Source organism: Nomascus leucogenys, chromosome 3 (genome assembly GCF_006542625.1).
Source record: "Nomascus leucogenys isolate Asia chromosome 3, Asia_NLE_v1, whole genome shotgun sequence".
In the NCBI taxonomy this organism is placed as follows: Eukaryota; Metazoa; Chordata; class Mammalia; order Primates; family Hylobatidae; genus Nomascus; species Nomascus leucogenys.
The window spans coordinates 138,305,332-138,325,064 of NC_044383.1; the positions used below are offsets into that span (position 1 = coordinate 138,305,332).

At 39.3% G+C, this 19,733-nt stretch overlaps 1 protein-coding gene across 3 annotated transcripts in view; it reads right to left on the bottom strand.

Annotated features, from left to right (window-relative positions):
• The window catches only part of SYNE1 (spectrin repeat containing nuclear envelope protein 1), a 526,037-nt gene that overhangs the window by 219,292 nt on the left and 287,012 nt on the right, over positions 1-19,733 (bottom strand). For all 3 annotated transcript variants that reach the window (XM_030809854.1, XM_030809853.1, XM_030809855.1), the window contains 7 exons: positions 19,550-19,702; positions 17,942-18,109; positions 14,791-14,967; positions 12,129-12,275; positions 7,309-7,434; positions 4,909-5,085; positions 1,528-1,793 (listed from right to left, as the gene is read on the bottom strand). In XM_030809854.1, the coding sequence (XP_030665714.1) occupies positions 1,528-1,793; positions 4,909-5,085; positions 7,309-7,434; positions 12,129-12,275; positions 14,791-14,967; positions 17,942-18,109; positions 19,550-19,702 (1,214 nt within the window). The remainder of the gene's footprint in view (positions 1-1,527; positions 1,794-4,908; positions 5,086-7,308; positions 7,435-12,128; positions 12,276-14,790; positions 14,968-17,941; positions 18,110-19,549; positions 19,703-19,733) is intronic.

Genomic DNA, 19,733 nt, shown 5'->3' on the forward strand with positions numbered 1-19,733 from the left:
CTGTATGGTAACAGGATCCTTGGATGGTTTGTGTAATGTTAAACAGTGAGAAGCACTGATCTAGTGTACTCTAGAAAATGATACTGAAAGAAATTAATAAGTGGTGCATGATTTATGTGCTTTCTTTTGTGAAGAGGGTCCAACAAACAATATAGTTCTAGGTAGTACAATCTGTAAGGTATAACCAACAGATCTAATGGCTACTTAATTGTGTACTTGGATATTTTTTGCTTATTGTTAGTAATCTTTAGTAATAAGTGTGAAACGTAAAGAATTCTCATCCCTTTGACTATGAAGCACACATAAAAAATGGAATCTTGTAGTCTTCTTTACTAAATGATCAGTTCTGAAGTATGAAAAGCAGGGTAGGGTTGGGAGGCAGTATGAGGAGTTCTGTTTTGGACATGTTAAGTCTCAGGTGTCTGTGGGGCCTACTGTGAGCCAGAAATATGAGTTGTTAATATTTACTGGACTAATCCCAAAGACCAGTAAAATGTTAAGTATCAAAGAAAAGCAAACAAACCAGAAAATGGTATACCAAAAAAACCCCAAATCCCCACTATGATTTCATGATATCTAGAACAATATTTGCTGTTTTCTTTGCTGTAAACTAGTAAATCGGTGCAGAAGAAATGTAGATTTTAACAATTATGGTGATCAAAAGTATGGAATGGTTTCATATAATTATCCAGTATGTGTGTGTGTATTCTTATTTTTCAAAGAAGAAAGCTGAGAGGGGTTCAATCACTACAAAATCACAAAAGACACAAATTAACTGAATTTGGATTATTCACTCATTTCTAGACTCTTATAAGAAAAAAACCTGACTGAATTACACAGAATGCATTCATTACCTTATAGACTTGATAAGAAACCTAGGGAGCATATAGGTTCAAGAAGGATTCATTTCATGAATTCATAGATGATATCCCATAACTTGTAATTAAACAAAATTAGAAATATTTTTAGAATATTCTTTGAGGTCACAGAGAAAATGGTACCATTTTCAAACATTTCTCTTTTACCCACTAGTTAAATCAATATCAAGCTAGGAAAACCATGACTCTATATCCATGTGAAAACATTAGGTTCATAATGATGTTCTACTTACCAATATTAATAATAATAAACAATAGATGTTATACCTAAGACATTTTATTTTAGTTTTTTGAGACAGGGTCTTGCTCTGTCATCCAGGCTGGAGTATAGTGGTGCAATCTTGGCTCACTGCAGCCTCCTCCTCCCAGGTTCAAGTGATTCTCCTGCCTCAGCCTCTGAAGTAGCTAGGATTACAGGCATGCACCACCACACCCAGCTAATTTTTGTATTTTTAGTAGAAATGAGGTTTCACCATGTTGTCCAGGCTGGTCTCGAACTCCTGACCTCAACTAATCCACCCGCCTCGGCCACCTAAAGTGTTGGGATTACAGGCATGAGCCACTGCACCTGGGCACATTTTGAATTTTTATAGATATTAAGAACTGTCTGGCTTAGCATTTTGGTGACCCATGGGAGAATTTCTGTTACCTGGCCAAGTTATCCCATTCTGTAGTAAATTTTTCTAGGAACACTTCAACGACATTCATACAGTCATGGTAATCTCTTGTTCTCTGAAGATCCTCTTCCCTTTGCAAGCACAGGTTGTTAGACTGATGGCACAAATCGAGCCACTGATCATTTAAATGATTTATTTCCTTGTGTTCAGGTGACTCCTCCTTCTTTGTTAACTTATTCACCTTTTCTATTATGGTGTTTACGGATGCCTGTTTGCTCTGTAGTTTCTTAACAAAATCCTAAAGGATAACAGCAACAAAAAATATGTAATGTGTTAAGAAATCCCCAGATAAATATAGAGAGCGATACAGACATAAGACCTTTAAACACTCTAAGTTCCTTAATATGAAAAAACTGAAGAATGTATAATAAGTCATGGGAAACAAAGAGAAAATCTAAAAATCACCATACCTCTTTATGAATGTTAATTCCCACGTGTGCAAGATTCAGGGTAGCTGTGGTATATTCTTTTATTGTACTATTTCGAGAGGCATAAAGAAAAACTAATACATGTGAAACATTACAGTCATTAATGAAAAAAGTCATTATCCTTCCTTGAAGTGTGGCATTTCTAAGAATTTTTAAGGAGTTCATGTTTTTCAAAATTTATTCTTAAACTAAGAGTGCTTTTATTCTCAAGATATCGGGACATTAAGACATTTCCTAGGTCTGCTAAGTCCTGAGTCTGTCAAGTTCTGGATCTGTTCAGTAAACATTATTAACCTGTTCCCTTAACTAAATATCCTGTGACTAAGAATGCCTAACTTTCTGGGAATGTAGCCCAGCAGGTCTCAGCCTCATTTTACCCAGCCCTTAATCAAGATGGAGTCACTCTGGTTTGAACGCCTCTAACAGAAACCTTCCAAATGTAACAGATAAGGCAAAGTAGCTCGGGTCACCAGGTGGGCAGTGGTGCTATGTACAAAGTTGGGGAAGGCTGGAGTACATTCGCAAAGTGGAAAGGCAATGGTTTATATTCATCTACTCCCTGCATACACAGCAAAAAGAAACCTCTAAGATACCATCTCTGACAGCCCAACATGTGGCCAGAGGATCATTTCTTTGGATAGTTGTTTCCTCCAAGGGGTTGGTTCATGGGCTTCCATACTTTCCCACTGCTCACTCCCATTTCCATTTACTTCCACTACCCAAAAAAAATCTCTTAAATCCCCTGACTGATATATGAAATCTTGTCTTTAAAGCAAGGTTCAATCACAATTAAAATGTTAATAAAACTGGCCGGGTGCCGTGGCTCACGCCTGTAATCCCAGCACTTTGGGAGGCCGAGGTGGGCGAATCATGAAGTCAGGAGATCGAGACCATCCTGGCTAACACAGTGAAACCCCGTCTCTACTAAAAATACAAAAAATTAGCCGGGCGTGGTGGTGGGCGCCTGTGGTCCCAGCTACTCGGGAGGCTGAGGCAGGAGAATGGCATGAACCCAGGAGGCGGAGCTTGCAGTGAGCGGAGATCACGCCACTGCACTCCAGCCTGGGCAAGAAAGTGAGACTCCGCCTCAAAAAAAAAATGTTAATAAAACAACAGTATCATCTTGAATGTTTTTATTATGTGGATATCTAAAACAAATACAGCAAAATATTAGCATTGTTTATTATCTCTGAATCATAGTATCATAAGTGATTGTGATTTAAATTTGCTTCTTAAGACATTTCTGTATTTATTTTTTTTTTTTTTGAGACGGAGTTCACTCTTGTTGCCCAGGCTGGAGTGCAATGGCATGATCTCGGCTCACCACAACCTCCGCCTTCCAGGTTCAAGCGCTTCTCCTGCCTCAGCCTCCCGAGTAGCTGGGATTACAAGCATGCACCACCATGCCCGGCTAATTTTGTATTTTTAATAGAGACAGGGTTTCTCCATATTGGTCAGGCTGGTTTCAAACTCCCGACCTCAGGTGATCCGCCCACCTTTTATAATAAAACTTTTCTTATAAAATAAATTTTAAAAAATTAAATTTCTAGGATGGTTCACAAATTTTTTTAAAGAAGAGTTCATGCTTTTGAGAAAAAATAAATCTTATTATCCTGATCCCTATTCTCTTTTTTTTTTCTGTACTTGCAAACAGCACTCCAGTAGACAATATATTATTGACTCATAATCACAGAGAAAAAAATCTTAAAGTTTATTTAAAATCTGACCCAACTTCCAATCAAGTTAACACACTTATAATTTTCTTTCTTCTCTTTTTTTTTTTTTTTTTTTTTGAGACAGAGTCTCACTCTGTGGCCCAGGCTGGAGTGCAGCGGCATGATCATGGCTCACTGCAACCTCCGCTTCCCAAGTTAAAATGATTCTTGTGCCTCAGCATCCCAAGTAGCTGGGATTATAGGCATGTGCCACGCAGGCTAATTTTTGTATTTTTAGTAGATATGTGGTCTCACCATGTTGGCCAGCCTGGTCTCAAACTTCTGGCCTCAAGTGATCTGCCCATCTCAACTTCCCAAAGTGCTGGGATTACAGGCATGAGCCACCACACCTGGCCACAATTTTCTATATATTTTAAATTATTTAAATTATATATAAATATGTAACACAAACGCATTTATATTATACTTTAAATTAATTACATATAGCTCAAATATATAATTAAGGAATTGATAAGCTTATAGTCCTACAGCTGTAGCATGATATGGTGATGAAAATCTAAAAAAAGAATAATGTTCTATGTTTGCTTAGTCACAGAGTCTTCTGACTAAGCAGTCTACTCTGTAGACTAAATCACACCTGCTTTTTTCAGGAATAATATAGAGAATGAATGTCTTCTGATGCAAGTGGCCATCTGAAGCTTCAGTAATATATTTGAACGTTTACTTTATAATCTGTTTTCCCTGGCACCAAATGAAGTTTGTTCGGATTTGCTATTCCTTAAAGCAGCAGTCCCCAAACTTTTTGGCACCTGGGATGGGTTTTGTGGAAGACGATTTTTCCATGAATGGGGCTGGAGGGGGATGGTTTCAGGATGAAGCTGTTCCACCTCAAATCATCAGACATTAGTTAGATTATCATAAGGAGCATGCAACCTAGATCCCTTGCATGCGCAGTTCACAGTAGGGTTTGTGCTCCTATGAGAATCTGATGCGGCCTCTGATCTGACAGGAGGTGGAGCTCAGGCATTAATGCTTGCTCACCTCCCACTGTGTGGCCAGGTTCCTAACAGGACATGGACTGATACTGGTCCATAACCTGGGGGTTGGGGACCTCTGCCTTAAAGAGTTGTATTAATGTCTAAGGACTGACAGACACTCAGGCATATTGAAGTGAATACACTGAACACGTTTCAAGTTTTCTACTCTGTTGGCCTCTTTTATCTCCCTCGGGGGGCAAATTAATTCCCACCTTAACTTGTGAAACCATGTTCTGTGCAATATTCAGCTCCAGCTCAGAGTGCCTCCTCTTCATGTTCTGCAGTTGCTGATCAGCATCTTGCAGGTAAATCCAGAGATCAGCCTTCAGGTGCTTGATCTCTTCCCAACCCTGAGTTAAGTTCTGGGCCTGGATAAGCCTTTGTTCAATCTTGAGAAAACACAGGGATAAAAGTTAGCAACCATACATGGAAACATTTATGGTTAATGAATCAGAGATGGAACTTTCCAGCTGGCCTGTGCACTCATTTGACACACACATACACACACACACACAAACTCACACACACAAATACATAAATTTAAAAAGTATTTCTTTATTTGCTTCAGGAAAAGCAGATTTTTTTTTAAATTTAGGGTTCCTAAAGACTTTAAATGTCTACGAGTTGTGCTATATAGTTTTAATCGGTGTTGTGAAACTCTAATTAAAGTTTTTTTTTTTTTTGAGACGGAGTTTTGCTCTTGTCGCCCAGGCTGGAGTGCAATGGCACGATCTCGGCTCACTGCAATCTCTGCCTCCTGGGTTCAAGTGATTCTCCTGCCTCTGGAATTACAGGCTTGTGCTGTCACACCCAACTAATTTTGTATTTTTAGTAGAGACAGGTTTCTCTACGTTGGTCAGGCTGATCTTGAACTCCCAACCTCAGGTAATACGCCAGCCTTGGCCTCCCAAAGTGCTGGGATTACAGGAGTGAGCCACTGCGCCCAGCGAAACTCTAATAAGTTTTATCAGTGTATTAGGTCTAAAGCTGCTCTAATGGTTTTTCGCACTGGGCATTTCAGTAGATTCATCTGTATGACTCATGAATTTAGTGTTAAGGTTAACTAGAAAAGACTTCTGTTGTTCTCTATTGCACATTTGTTCATCCATCTTACAACATGCTGAATTATAAATGTTTTGGATATGTCTTTAGATCTGCTTCACTGGTTTTTGAAGCTGTGTAATTTGTTTCAATAAATCATTTCTGTAAAAAATAAATGGGTTATATTGGCTGGGAACGGTGGCTTATGTCTGTAATCCTAGCACTTTGGGAGGCCAAGGCAGGTGGATTGCCTGAGCTCAGGAATTCAAGACCCACCTGGGCAACATAGTGAAACCCTTTCTCTACTAAAATACCAAAAAGTAGCCAGGCGTGGTGGTGTGTGCCTCTAGTCCCAGCTATTCGGGAGGCTGAGGCACAAGAATTGCTTGAACGTGGGAGGCGGAGGTTGCAGTGAGCCAAAATTGTGCCACTGCGCTCCAGCCTGGGAAACAGAGTGAGACTCTTTCTCCAAAATAAAATAAAATAAAATAAATGGGTTACATCATCTTTTGTAAGGATTTAAAAACAGATTTGTTTTGATAATATTAAAGAGAAAAGCCTTATTATTTTGACATTTTTTCCTGTGAATCATTTTACTGTTCTGTGAATATTTAATAAATTAAATACCAAAACTAAGTCTTATTTTTCTTTTAAACTCAAATGTGGGCCAGGGGTGGTGGCTCATGCCTGTAATCCCAGCACTTTGGTAGGCCAAGGAGGGAGGATTGCTTGAGCCAGGAGTTCAAGACCAGCCTGGGCAACACAGCGAAGCCCTGTCTCTACAGAAAGTATAAAAATTAGCTGGGTGTGGTGGTGTGTGCCTATAGTCCCAGCTACTTGGGAGGCGGAGGTGGGAGGATCACCTGAGCCCAGGAGGTTGAGGCTTCACAGTCAGTGATGATAGCGCCACTGCACTCCAGACTGGTTGGCAGAGTGTCTCAAAATAAAGAAACAAACAAACAAACGAGCAAACAAACAAACCCAAATGTCTTTCATGGAAGAGTTTGAGGCTGCAGTGGCAGCAGCTGGGAATGTACGCCTCCAGTGCTGCCATCTGTCTGTGTGGGCCGGTACTGCTAGCTCATCACAGCCCAGACAGTTTCAAAATCCTTGTGAACACCACACTTTACCAATGAACTAGAAGGATTGTGACAGATGGCATGCTCTTTGACATCCTTGATATAATAATAAAGAAAGGGTCAAGAGCCCCTTTCATATTAAGTATTGCTTAAAGAAAAAGATGGAAAAGGAGAAAAGAACAAAAAAAGGTGTGACAAAATAGGAAAATTGAGAGAACGGTCATTAAGGAGGAGAAGAAAGAAAGGTTCTAATGGGCAGCGAATGAATGGGACTAAGTGATTCAGTCCCAATCTGATGTCATTAATGTCAAGATGTGCTTGATTTTCTATGAGTTAGCTGAAATTCAAATATCTATTTATTATAATGGCTGTAGAACCATTATATACAGCAAGAACAAGCCAAGAGCTATTTTCTTTCAATCTCACATGAAATATTCAAGCAAGAGAATATCATAAAACAAACAAATTCAATGTGATTTTTCATTTTCCTACCGTTTGCTCTGTTTGTTGAATGTCTTTTGCTGTGGTTTTCACTGAAGCATTTGACAGGTCACACATGGAGCAAAGGAGATCTAGGTAGGTCCTTGCCTGCTCTTGCAAAGCTCTGAAGTGTTTGACCTGGAAAAGGCAATTATCAGAGTGAAAGAGATGCATCAGCTATTTAGATAGCAAATACTTGTATCATTTGTAATATTGTGTTGACATTTCAAAAATAGTCTTGCTATGCTCAGTGTTTTCACCATTGTGTTCAAGTGACATATATTAGTGACTCACAGGAAAAAATTCATATCACCAATGGGGATTTATTTGTCCACCATTTGCTTCTTCTTGTAAGTAAAGTATTCTGTATGGTGTGGGAAAGGGGAAAACACAAGAAACTTCTATAATCTTTCCAGATTATTTGCTCACATGCCAGCTTATTTTCCATTTCAGAGAAAGAATTTGCAGCCTACTCTGGCCTGCTTCTTAACATGCTTTTGCATATCTTAGAGACAGAAGGCAAAGGTCCGCGGGTTGGTAGGTTTCATTGGAGTGAGATTAAAACACAGATGTCTGGGCTTCTTTACTTTGCAGGAGATTCATCTTGTGATATTCTCTTTCCACAAGCCCAAGAAAGGCTTCTCCAGGTGGATCTTTAATCTATTTATAGAAACAAAGAAATGTGTTTCTTTGCAGATGCTCAGATTCTACTCAGGCTCCATTTTAGATACTGGGCATAGAGCAGCCCATAAAGCAAAACCCTTGCTCCCATGGAGTTTATATTCTTAGGAAGGAGATAAATAATATGTAAATAAACAAACTTGCACTTGGATGTTTAGTAGTGTTAAATATCATGTGGGAAAATCAAGGTGCTAAGCAGATAGCGTATGAGGAAGAAGCACTGCCACTTCAAGGATAGTGCATCTCCCAGGCCCCTCTGAGGAAAAGACCTGAATGCATGGCATGGCATAAGGTAAGAACATTCCAGGCGGGTGGATGTGGTGGGTAGAGGGACAGTAAATGCAAAGCCCTGAGGCTGGAGCAGAGTGAATCAGGTGGGAGCAGAGGTCAGAGGGTGGGGCGAGGGCAAGTCATGGAGCCCCTTATATGGAGAGCTGACCATACATCCCAATTTGCTGGGTTTTGTCTCTAGTCTAGAGTTTCTCAAATCAGAACTAGTGACAGTTGACTCCAAATAATTCTTTGTTGTGGGGCTGACTTATACCTTGCAGAACATCAGCAGCATCCTTCGAGTCTACCCACTTAATGCCAGCAGCGTCCCCACCCCTCCCAGTTGTGACAACCAACAACGTGTTCAGACAGTGCCAATGTCCCTTGTAGGAGCAAAGTCGCCATCTCCTCCAGCCCAGTTGTGAACCACTGCTCTAGTCCCATTGGATTATGTAAAGCAGACTCTGTCTTATTAAGAAGGTTCCATTTGGGAAAACAAATTATATAATCAGCTTATTCATAAGCTGTGGTAAGAAAGTTGGAATTTAAGTGTGATGGGAAAATATTGAGAGCATCATGATCTGAGACAGGCTTTCAAAGACTGCCTCCGAACATGGCATGGAGAACGGGTTGCCACAGGGGCGGCAGGCAGCAACAGTGCCCAGGTGTTAGGCTACTGCAGGGATCAGATGATCCATGAAGATGGCCTGACAGGGGGTGGTGGTTGAGGTAGTGAGAAGTGGTTCTTGATTACTACGTAAATAGGGATAAATAAGGAAGGCAGTATTGACTACAAGTTGTAGGGATAAAGTTGACTTCCAGGATTTTCCCAAATCATAGAGTCAATCATGGCGCCTGATTTTGTGACTCCAATCTGAGTATTTTTCCTCTGCACTGTGTGGATTACCTGGACACGCTATGTTCCTGTGGATATAATAAATACAGATCAATTTCCCATTAAGTCAGAAGTAGCACCTTTTCAATTGAATGTACAAGCTAACTATGGTATTGTGAGTCATCAGCCAGTGTGCACAAGTACCACATCATGCACCTATGACCCAGAGAAAGTTATTTGTCTCAAACAACTTTTGGACATGAGAAGAGAATAAGTTGTCAGAATTTGTATTTTATGAACATATTTAATTGAAACGAATGATGGTATGATTTATAAAGTTGATCTGATTCCAAAAGCATTGGAAGCAGCATATAGAGTGTTAGTGACCACACAGCTGCAAAAGATGTTTGCTAAAATCAACTTTACAGAAAAATCTTATGGTACTTTTTCCCATTCCCTAAAGTTCACATTTTGTGCCTTCTAAAAACATATAGCACTCTGAACGGAATCGAATCCATGTGCCATTTTCTTGTGGTAGCGGGGAGTGTATTATCTTCACATATGTATTGAGGGTTTATTGGGTTTACTAGACGGGTGGCGCTGGGGATACACACTGCATCTTGGTACCATGCCCATTGTAAGTGGATTCTCCAGTCACATATCCAAGCTCACCAGCCACTAAGGGCCTGGTCAGTTTTACATGAACACAGTAAGTCCTCATTTAATGTTGTCAGCAGATTCTTGGAAACCGTGATTTCTTTAAGCAGGAAGTTGTATAATGAAACAACTTCTGTTCTCATCAACGCTATAACAAACCTGCACGTTGAAGGAAATGACATTATTTGAGGACCTGCTGTACATAGTTTTGCTTACAGTTTCAAAGACCTACCGATGGAATTAAGGACTTATTGCACTTGCCAAGAGAAAAACTAAAACAAAAGAAACAACAACAACAAAATAAAATAAAAAAAGGAAACAAAATAAAAAACCTTCCTCCTCAGAGTAACTGTGGTCCAAGTGTCTCCATCACCTCGAACTCCCTTCTCTGGCTACTTTCAAAGACCATTTTGAGAGACATGTGAAAGAGGCAGAAACAGGGAACCATACAGTCACATAATCTGGAAGAAGGATCAGTATCCTCCTGTGACCACGGCTTACTCTGGTATGTGTAGGAAATCTCTTCCTGCTCTAGCAAAAGATCACTGCCATTAATACTTTCTTCTCCCTTCATCTCTTTTATTTCTTTTTTGGTAAAAAAGGAGAAAAATTAAGTGTTGATCTGAATTGTTCTGAATAAAGTGCATTGGAAACAGCCACAAGACAAGGTGGCATGTGATTCAAGAAAACTCACAGTCTAATAAAAAAGCAGAATATAGGCAGTCTTTAATTCATTTTTCTTGATTCAGGGAGAACTGTGTTTCATTTGTCCTGATCCTATGCTTATAAAGTAAAATATGAACACTTTTGTGAACCATTTAATGACAATGTAAATCATTTTAGCCTTTAGAAAGTATACTTTGGGGGACAAATTAACTAGACACATTCTTTATGTGGACTCAGTGATCAAATACATTATGTTATTCTAATTTGTGGTAAAAAATTAAATTATTAAATACTGTTAATTCATATCTGGCAGCAATAACCTTTATAACTAAATTCCTCTAAAATATTTTCCCACGGAGTTAACACTGCATACAAAAGCTGCTTAGTACAAAAGTTTAAAAAAGTATTTCCCACATATTCTGATTAACTCTCAGCAATAACATTTTAAGCATATGGATGTCAAATTAATACAGAATAGAATTCCTTTCACATGATAAAAACTAACATTTCATTCATCATCCATGCAATATTTATGAAGCACCTTGTTTATGCCTCAAAACTATGCCAGAAGCTAGTATTACTTTTCTGTTTATAAATCATGTTTATCTGTAGTGTGATAATTGCATTTCATTATAACTTTTAGAAGTAAGTATACTTATAAATGTCACTTTTGATAGTAGGAAACTATCTCAGAGGCTTGGAGAAATTAAGCAACTTACCCATGGTTCCCCAACAGAATAAATATCAGAATTAATCTTTGGTTACAGTGCCCATTCTCTTTGTTTTCTTTTCTTTTCTTTCTTTTTTTTTTTTTTTTTTTTTGAGACAGAGTCTCACTCTGTTGCCCAGGCTGGAGTGCAGTGGCGCAATCTTGGCTCACTGCAACCGCCGCCTCCACCTCCCAGGTTCAAGCAATTTTCGTGCTTCAGCTTCCTGAATAGCTAGGATTACAGGCGCCTGCCACCATGCCCAGCTAATTTTTGTATTTTTAATAGAGATGAGGTTTCACCATGTTGGCCAGGATGGTCTTGCACTCTTGAACCTGTGTGGTCTGCCCACCTTGGCCTATCAAAGTGTTGGGATTACAGGCATGAGCTACTGTGCCCGGTCCCATTCTTTTTTTTTCTTTTTAATAGTTTATTTTTATTACTATTTTATTTTATTTTTTATTTTTACTTTTTAATTTTTCGAGACAGACTCTTGCTCTGTCACCCAGGCTGGAGTGCAGTGGCATGATCCTGGCTCACTGCAACCTCTGCCTCCCAGGTTCAAGCAATTCTCCTGACTCAGCCTCCTCAGCCTCAGGAGGGTAGGTACCCTCCTATCTCAATCCCAGGGTAGCTGGGATTACAGGTGCACGCCACCATGCCCAGCTAATTTTTACATTTTTAGTAGAGATGGGGTTTCACCATGTTGGCCAGGCTGGTCTCGAACTCTTGGCCTCAAGTGATTCACCCATTTCGGCCTCCCAAAGTGCTGGGATTGCAGGCATGAGCCACTACACCTGGCCCCATTCTCTTTCTAGTCTACCAAGTTGGCCCCTAAGTATCATGTCCCTCTTCTGGCTGGCACATGAACTCCACTAGAGCCAACCTCAGACCTTCTTCCTACTTTTAGATTCCCAGGAGTCAATACAGTTTGGCACATCATAGGTACTTCACACATTTTCATTGACTCTCTGAATGATTCACAAGAATAACACAAACTTTCAGGGGTTTGCTACCTGCTTAACGGCTTCTGCCCTACTAAGAGGTGGTTGAGGACTTGGCTCTAGATCCGGCTGGACTGCAGAAAGCCAGGCCTGGCACTGCTGCAGGGTGTCTTGTCGGCTGACGTGCTTCTGAAGTTCATGTTCCAAACTCTGGTACACCTGAGACAATACAATCATGCTGAGATTATGAGAACTGCTTTCTACCTCTATAAAGATCACTGAAATTCAATGAAACATGACCAGTACATCTAAATGGATTTTTCCCCCAAGATTCCGCAATTTCATCTAATATCTAAGGCAGTTGTATGTCTCCCCAGATGTTGCGAAATGCAATGCCCATACCCCAGTTGATAACTTCTCGGACCACACATCACAATGTAATATCCGGATTAGGGGAAGAGAACATGAGCAGGGTAAATATAACCATAGAGGCATGCTAGAATACACAAAATCATTGAAGTTAATTGTCATAAACATAAGTCAGAGGTTTTTGCAGCTTCTCTTCCTATGGTATAAATATTGCACTTTTTGTTTAAGCTAGCAACTAAGAGTAAAAATAAAAAATGATCTCAAAAAAGATAACCAATGTTCTCTAACTGCGATGCTTCTGCAATAGAGGTAGGGCAAAATTTGAACTAAATTATAACATGAGGAGCAGAAAGGTGGGTGGATGCCCTCACTTCATCTTAGAAGTTATGTTCCAGGGCAAAAATAATCCAGAATAATTCATACATTTTCTGATATGTTTATTTAATTAATTAATCCTTAACCAGGCACCCAATTTTCATTTTATCCATAAGACATATTAAGAAAAATTATGTGTCTACTTGAGATCAAGAGGAAATATATCTGTGATGTTTCCATTTAGGAAAAAGGAAAAAAGAAGGAAATTAGCTTCACCTGGCATTTCTTTCATTTTTGAGACAATAGAAGCAATCATTGAATTCTGCTTTTCTCTGTCATCTTTTAAATTCAGCACTTTCATCTGACATTAGGTTTATCCCTTATTTATTCTTATTCCAAGCAGAATTTTTAAAAGAATGGTGTTTTGTTCTCTTTATCACTTTTGCAAACTTTAATTATGAAGTTCTGATTATGTTCTCAGAATTTCATCTGCTTTTTAGATTTTAAAAATTATGTTGGCTTTTCCAACATCCACCAATTAAAAAAAATTAAACTGTATCCCTAATGCAAAGAAAATGTCCACTGTGAAGGAAGACAGTGTGCAAGAAATCTCTGTTGAATGAGTGAATGAATGAACTCACCAGAAAGTTCTATGTGTAGCCTCATTTTCTCTCTTCACTCCCCCTTTTCTCCCCTTGTCATCATTTTCAAGTATTTATTAGATTCTTGTATTCCCCTTTTGTTAACCTTGAAGGTGATTTTTTTTTAAGGCTAGGAAGTTGCCTAATGTCCCCCAGAATTTTTTTTATTATTATGGTGAATACAGACCATTCTAACCATGTCACTGGTGTATCACCAGTTGTTTTTGCTAACCTTTGAAGGTGACTTTTTTTTTTTTAAAGTCTAGGAAGTTACTAATGTCACTCAGAATTTTTTTTATTATTATGGTGAACATGGACCATTCTAACCACGTCACCGGTGTATCACCAGTTCTTACTGGCTAGTCCAGTAGACAAAAATACACAGAATACTAAGTTTAAAGGCTTACAAAAACTCTTTGCAGTGTCATTTAAAAATTCTAGAATAATAGAAAGCAATTTACCTATTTTAGTTTTTGTTAAAATAGTCATTCTTACCCCTCTTGCACTTATTTCTAAAACATTAAGAATTCTGTTTTAGTGGAAGTACACCCACTTAAGTGTAAGTCATATTTGTCAGTTACTCCTTTCTCAAATTCTATATGAATGCAAACAAATATTGATTTAGATTAGAACCTAGGCTGCAAACAGTTAAAAAGAAAAGAATTATTGTGACGATTATGAAATAAATTTGCTTTTGTGTTACAAAATAAATGGCAAATTAGAACGTATTGATGGTGTGCAAAGAAAAACAAACACATCCTCTATTCAAACACAACTATTTTTTTTCTTTTTTAAATTTCCTCAAATTCCTTGCACCAACTAACAAATCAACCTTTTTTTTTTTTTAGATGGAGTCTCACTCTGTCTCCCAGGCTGGAGTACAGTGGCACGATCTCGGCTCACTGCAATCTCCGCCTCCCGGGTTCAAGTGATTCTCCTGCCTCAGCCTCCCGAATAGCTGGGATTACAGGTGCTTGCTACCACGCCCAGGTAATTTTTGTATTTTTAGTGGAGACAGGGTTTCACCATGTTGGCCAGGCTGGTTTCAAACTCCTGACCTCAGGTGATCCACCTGCTTCGGCTTCCCAAAGTGCTGGGATTACAGGCTTGAGCCACCATGCCCAGCCCAAATCAAATTTAAAAAACTTTTTCATAATCAATTCATGGAATAAACAAATTGGATAAAACAATATCTGAAATTCACTGCTTAGTCACATCAATCAAATACAAAATATGTTAGTTTTGTGTTCACATAGCGACTGTGAAATTTATCCTCATATTTCCTGTCTGGCAACACACCAAAACTAATCCAAAGATTTGAGCATCGATTCTATTTGTAAAAAGTCTCTAGACTGCACAGCCTCTCCCCGTAATTCCTTGTCATCATGGAATGTTCTGGGGGCACTCACCCTCTGAGCCGTGCTGCAGATCGCGGAGTAGCTGTCCTTTGTGCCCTGCAGATGAGCATGCACATTTTGTTTAAGTTTCGCTTGCAGGTGATCTGCACATTGGCCAATCAAAGTATCACCTTTCATTTGAAGATTGCTCAAACGGTCTTCAAAACCAGCAATTTCTTCCATCATTGCCTGCAAAAACGAAACCAACACAGAGTTCTCAGAATTCTACTTTTACTTTTAAGTAACTTATCCATCAAACAAAGTTTAAGATAGATAATTTCACTGTTTAATATTGTTTTTGAAACAATCTTGCAATTTATCTTAGTTATATATTAAATGAAAACAAAAGCACATGTGTGTTTTCAGGGATACTCCAAGAGGAAGAGTCGATGACTTTAAGAGATTAGTTACATAAGGAATGATGAAGTAACCTTTAAGACTAGAATGTGTTCATGGCTGGTCTCAGAGAGATAATAGTCCATGGTATTATTATCAGACAAAAAGAAGTCTCTGTATTTTTCAGGTTAATAAGTTATAATTCTGGCATAATTTTTATCTAAAACAATCTATTATTTCATCTACTTTATATAATATTGCTATAAGGTTGGTGCAAAAGTAGTTGCGGTTTTTGTCATTTTTTTTTTTATTTTTTTAAGACAGAGTGTCACTCTGCTGTCCAGGCTGGAGTGCAGTGGCGCAATTTCAGCTCACTGCAACCTCCACCTCCCAGGTTCAAGCAATTCTCCTGCCTCAGCCTCCCGAGTAGGTGAGTAGGTGGCATTACAGGTGCCCGCCACCACACCTGGCTAATTTTTTTTTTTTTTTTTTTGGTATCTTTAGTAGAGACGGGGTTTTACCATGTTGGCCAGCTGGTCTTGAACTCCTGACCTCAAGTGATCTGCTGGCCTTGGCCTCCCAAAGTGCTTGGATTATAGGTGTGAGCCACCGGGCCCGGCCTGTTATTACTTTTAATGGCAAAAACTGCAACTACTTTTGCACAAATATAATAATCTAATTCTAGTTTCTGTAATAATCTAATATCTAATTTTTAATTCACGTAATATCTAACTTACATCTACTACTGTTTATAATAATGAAAATAGCATTTAAACTTACCATTTATTAAGTACCTGCTATAGTCCAGGAATTATATATAAGCCCAACGAATGTGTATTATCATTGTTTTATAGATGAAGAAACTGAAGCACAGTGAGGTTGTACAACACAGTCAAGGTATGGCACAGCCCCCAGGCTTTGGACATAGCTCGGCCTGATTTCACCTCACACCACCATGCCCACTTGCATTCTTTAGTGAGCATTCTTATAGATGACTCAGGGAAGAAGAACTTACTTTTTAAAAATCACGTTCTGGCCAGGCGCGGTGGCTCACGCCTGTAATCCCAGCACTTTGGGAGGCCGAGACTGGTGGATCACCTGAGGTCAGGAGTTAGAGACCAGCCTGGCCAACATGGTGTAACCGTGTCTCTACTAAAAATACAAAAGTTAGTCAGGCATGGTGGAGGGCACCTGTAATCTCAGCTACTCGGGAGGCTGAGGCAGGAGAATCGCTTGAACCCAGGAGGCAGAGGTTGCAGTGAGCTGAGATTGCGCCATTGCACTCCAGCCTGGGCAACAAGACCAAGAATCTGTCTCAGAAAATAAAATAAAATAAAATAAAATAAAATAAAATAAAATAAAATAAAATACATAAATAAATAAAATCAAGTTCTAGTGGTTTTTTTTTATGTTATATGATGCTAATGACAAGTGACACAGTCCAACATAGGGTTGCCTGGGGTAACCCATCATTATATCTATAGGAAACCTGGGTGGTCCTTCAGCAGTCCAGGGTCTACTACTTTTTCAAACAGTGCTGGGCTAGCAGTTATTATACACCCTCAGTTGAAAAGAACCACTTTGCCTCTGAGTTGGAACAGAACCACTCCATCATGAGGTCATTCATGGGGTAGACTACCTTCTCGATTGTCATCTCCTCAGTGCCTACCAGAAGGTATTGTGTAGCTGCTTTTTTATTCGTATTTGTTAAATAAGATCCTTTCTTATAGACAGAAATGTTGGAGCCCCGAGAGGCTAACTGGCTTTCCTAAGACACACTATCAGACACTGACCACATCATGAGTAAACTTGTTTTCCATTAAGATCACAAGTCAGTTGCTCCATAAAATTGTGACCATAACATCTATCATCTGGTAAACATGGTTACTAAAAATACATATTATTAAATTCTTATCTTGATAGATTTAAATAGTGCTTTCAGCCTATCACCTATATCAAAGATAAGAACTCTTCATATTAGTTTTGTACTTTGTGATTTACAAAATGTCTTCACAAATATTATCTCCTGTGATTAGCACAACAATTATGAGATGGGCTGGTATTGTTATCATCCTAAAGCAGAAAAGGACAGGCTCAGATAGGCTAAGTTGTCTCTCCAGGAAGGGGAAGAGTCCAGCCTAGAATCCAGACTTTCTGATGCCTTTGGCTGCATTTTCTAAAATAGACTCCATAAAGACTAAATTCGGAGATAAAAATTGTTAGCTGGGAAAAATGCAGCAATGTGTTCAGAAGTTCAATGCGAGGATTCAACTCTTCTTGATTCACTTGAGTATCAAGTTCAATTGTTGTCAATTGTCAGAAGTGCTTGAGACTCAGACTTTCATGTGGTTTGGCTGTCTCCCCACTCAAATCTCATCTTGAATTCCCCCATGTTGTAGAAGGGACCTGGTAGGAGATAACTGAATCATGGGGACAGCTCTTTCCTGTGCTATTTTCATGATAGCAAATAAGTCTCATGAGATCTGATGGTTTTAAAAAAGGGAGTTTCCCTGCAAATGCTCTCTTCTCTTGTCTGCCACCATGTGAGATGTGCCTTTACCTTCCACCATGATTGTGAGGCCTCCCCAGCCACATGGAACTGTAAGTCCAACAAACCTCTTTCTTTTGTAAATTGCCCAGTCTCAGGAATGTCTTTGTCAGCCATATGAAAATGGACTAATACAGACCTGATTCTCTCAGTACAATCATTATAAACCAGAGATGCACCTGTGTGTGCGCCCCCACACATGCACACACATGCACAGACACACGTGTACACACACTGGTGAAGCTATCCCACAGGCAGCCCTTTAAAGGTCAGGGGTACCTTGTGGTGGGCCAATTGCTGGGTGATTGTCTCCAGGCTGCTCGTCTCCAGGAGGTCAGGTGCCACCAGCCTGCCGGACATCTGCAGCAGCCACTTTTCGACCTCTTGGAGCTCACTGTTGTAGTCTTCATGGTCTTTGACTTTCGCCTCCAGACTGAAGACATGCTCCTGCAAAACCAGGTGCCCATCAGAGGTGACTCTCAAGTGAAAAACCTACTCACCAAAAGCAATGGCAACAAAAGCCAAAATTGACAAATGGGATCTAATTAAACTAAAGAGCTTCTGCACAGCAAAAGAAACTACCATCAGAGTGAACAGGCAACCTACAGAATGGGAGAAAATTTTTGCAACCTACTCATCTGACAAAGGGCTAATATCCAGAATCTACAATGAACTCAAACAAATTTACAAGAAAAAAAACAAACAAACCCATCAAAAAGTGGGCAAAGGACATGAACAGACACTTCTCAAAAGAAGACATTTATGCAGCCAAAAAACACATGAAGAAATGCTCATCATCACTGGCCATCAGAGAAATGCAAATCAAAACCACAGTGAGATACCATCTCACACCAGTTAGAACGGCCATCATTAAAAAAACAGGAAACAACAGGTGCTGGAGAGGATGTGGAGAAACAGGAACACTTTTACACTGTTGGTGGGACTGTAAACTAGTTCAACCATTGTGGAAGTCAGTGTGGCGATTCCTCAGGGATCTCGAACTAGAAATACCATTTGACCCAGCCATCCCATTACTGGGTATATACCCAAAGGACTATAAATCATGCTGCTATAAAGACACATGCACACGTATGTTTATTGCGGCACTATTCACAATAGCAAAGAGTTGGAACCAACCCAAATGTCCAACAACGATAGACTGGATTAAGAAAATGTGGCACATATACACCATGGAATTCTATGCAGCCATAAAAAATGATGAGTTCATGTCCTTTGTAGGGACATGGATGAAACTGGAAAACATCATTCTCGGTAAACTATCGCAAGGACAAAAAACCAAACACCGCATGTTCTCACTCATAGGTGGGAATTGAACAATGAGAACTCATGGACACAGGAAGGGGAACATCACATTCCAGGGACTGTTGTGGGGTGGGGGGAGGGGGGAGGGACAGCATTAGGAGATATACCTAATGCTAAATGATGAGTTAATGGGTGCAAGAAATCAACATGGCACATGGATACATATGTAACAAACCTGCACATTGTGCACATGTACCCTAAAACCTAAAGTATAATAAAAAAATAAAAAAAAAACCAAAAAAAATCTTGCCTCATATTATTAGACCATTTTCTTATTATAACAATACAAACATCAGAAATTTAAAAAAAAAAAAAAGAAAAACCTACTCAAAACTGTTTTGTATTACAAAAAACACTGTGCAACTCACAGGGTAATTAGAGCTGCTTATATCAGAAAACTATCAGGAATGGAAAAATCATAGTCATTATGCCAATTAAATATCCATCTGAATAAAAAAAATACTAACCCATACCACGTCTTAAAATTACGTGACAGAGAGAAAGGAGTCAGGGCCCACATTTTGGAAAATAAACCCTTTTACGGAGTCTTTCATCTCTCCTTACCTTTCCTATGCTGCACAGGTCCTGGTAATCACTTTGAAGTTGATCTATTTTGTCCTTTAAAGTGACATCCTGCACCAGTTCCAAAAGGGCTTCACCCTTCTCTCTCACTGACTTTACTGATGGTTCATGGGACAGCACTGTTTGTTGAAGTGACTTGAATTACAAAGAAAAAAAAATGAGCCTG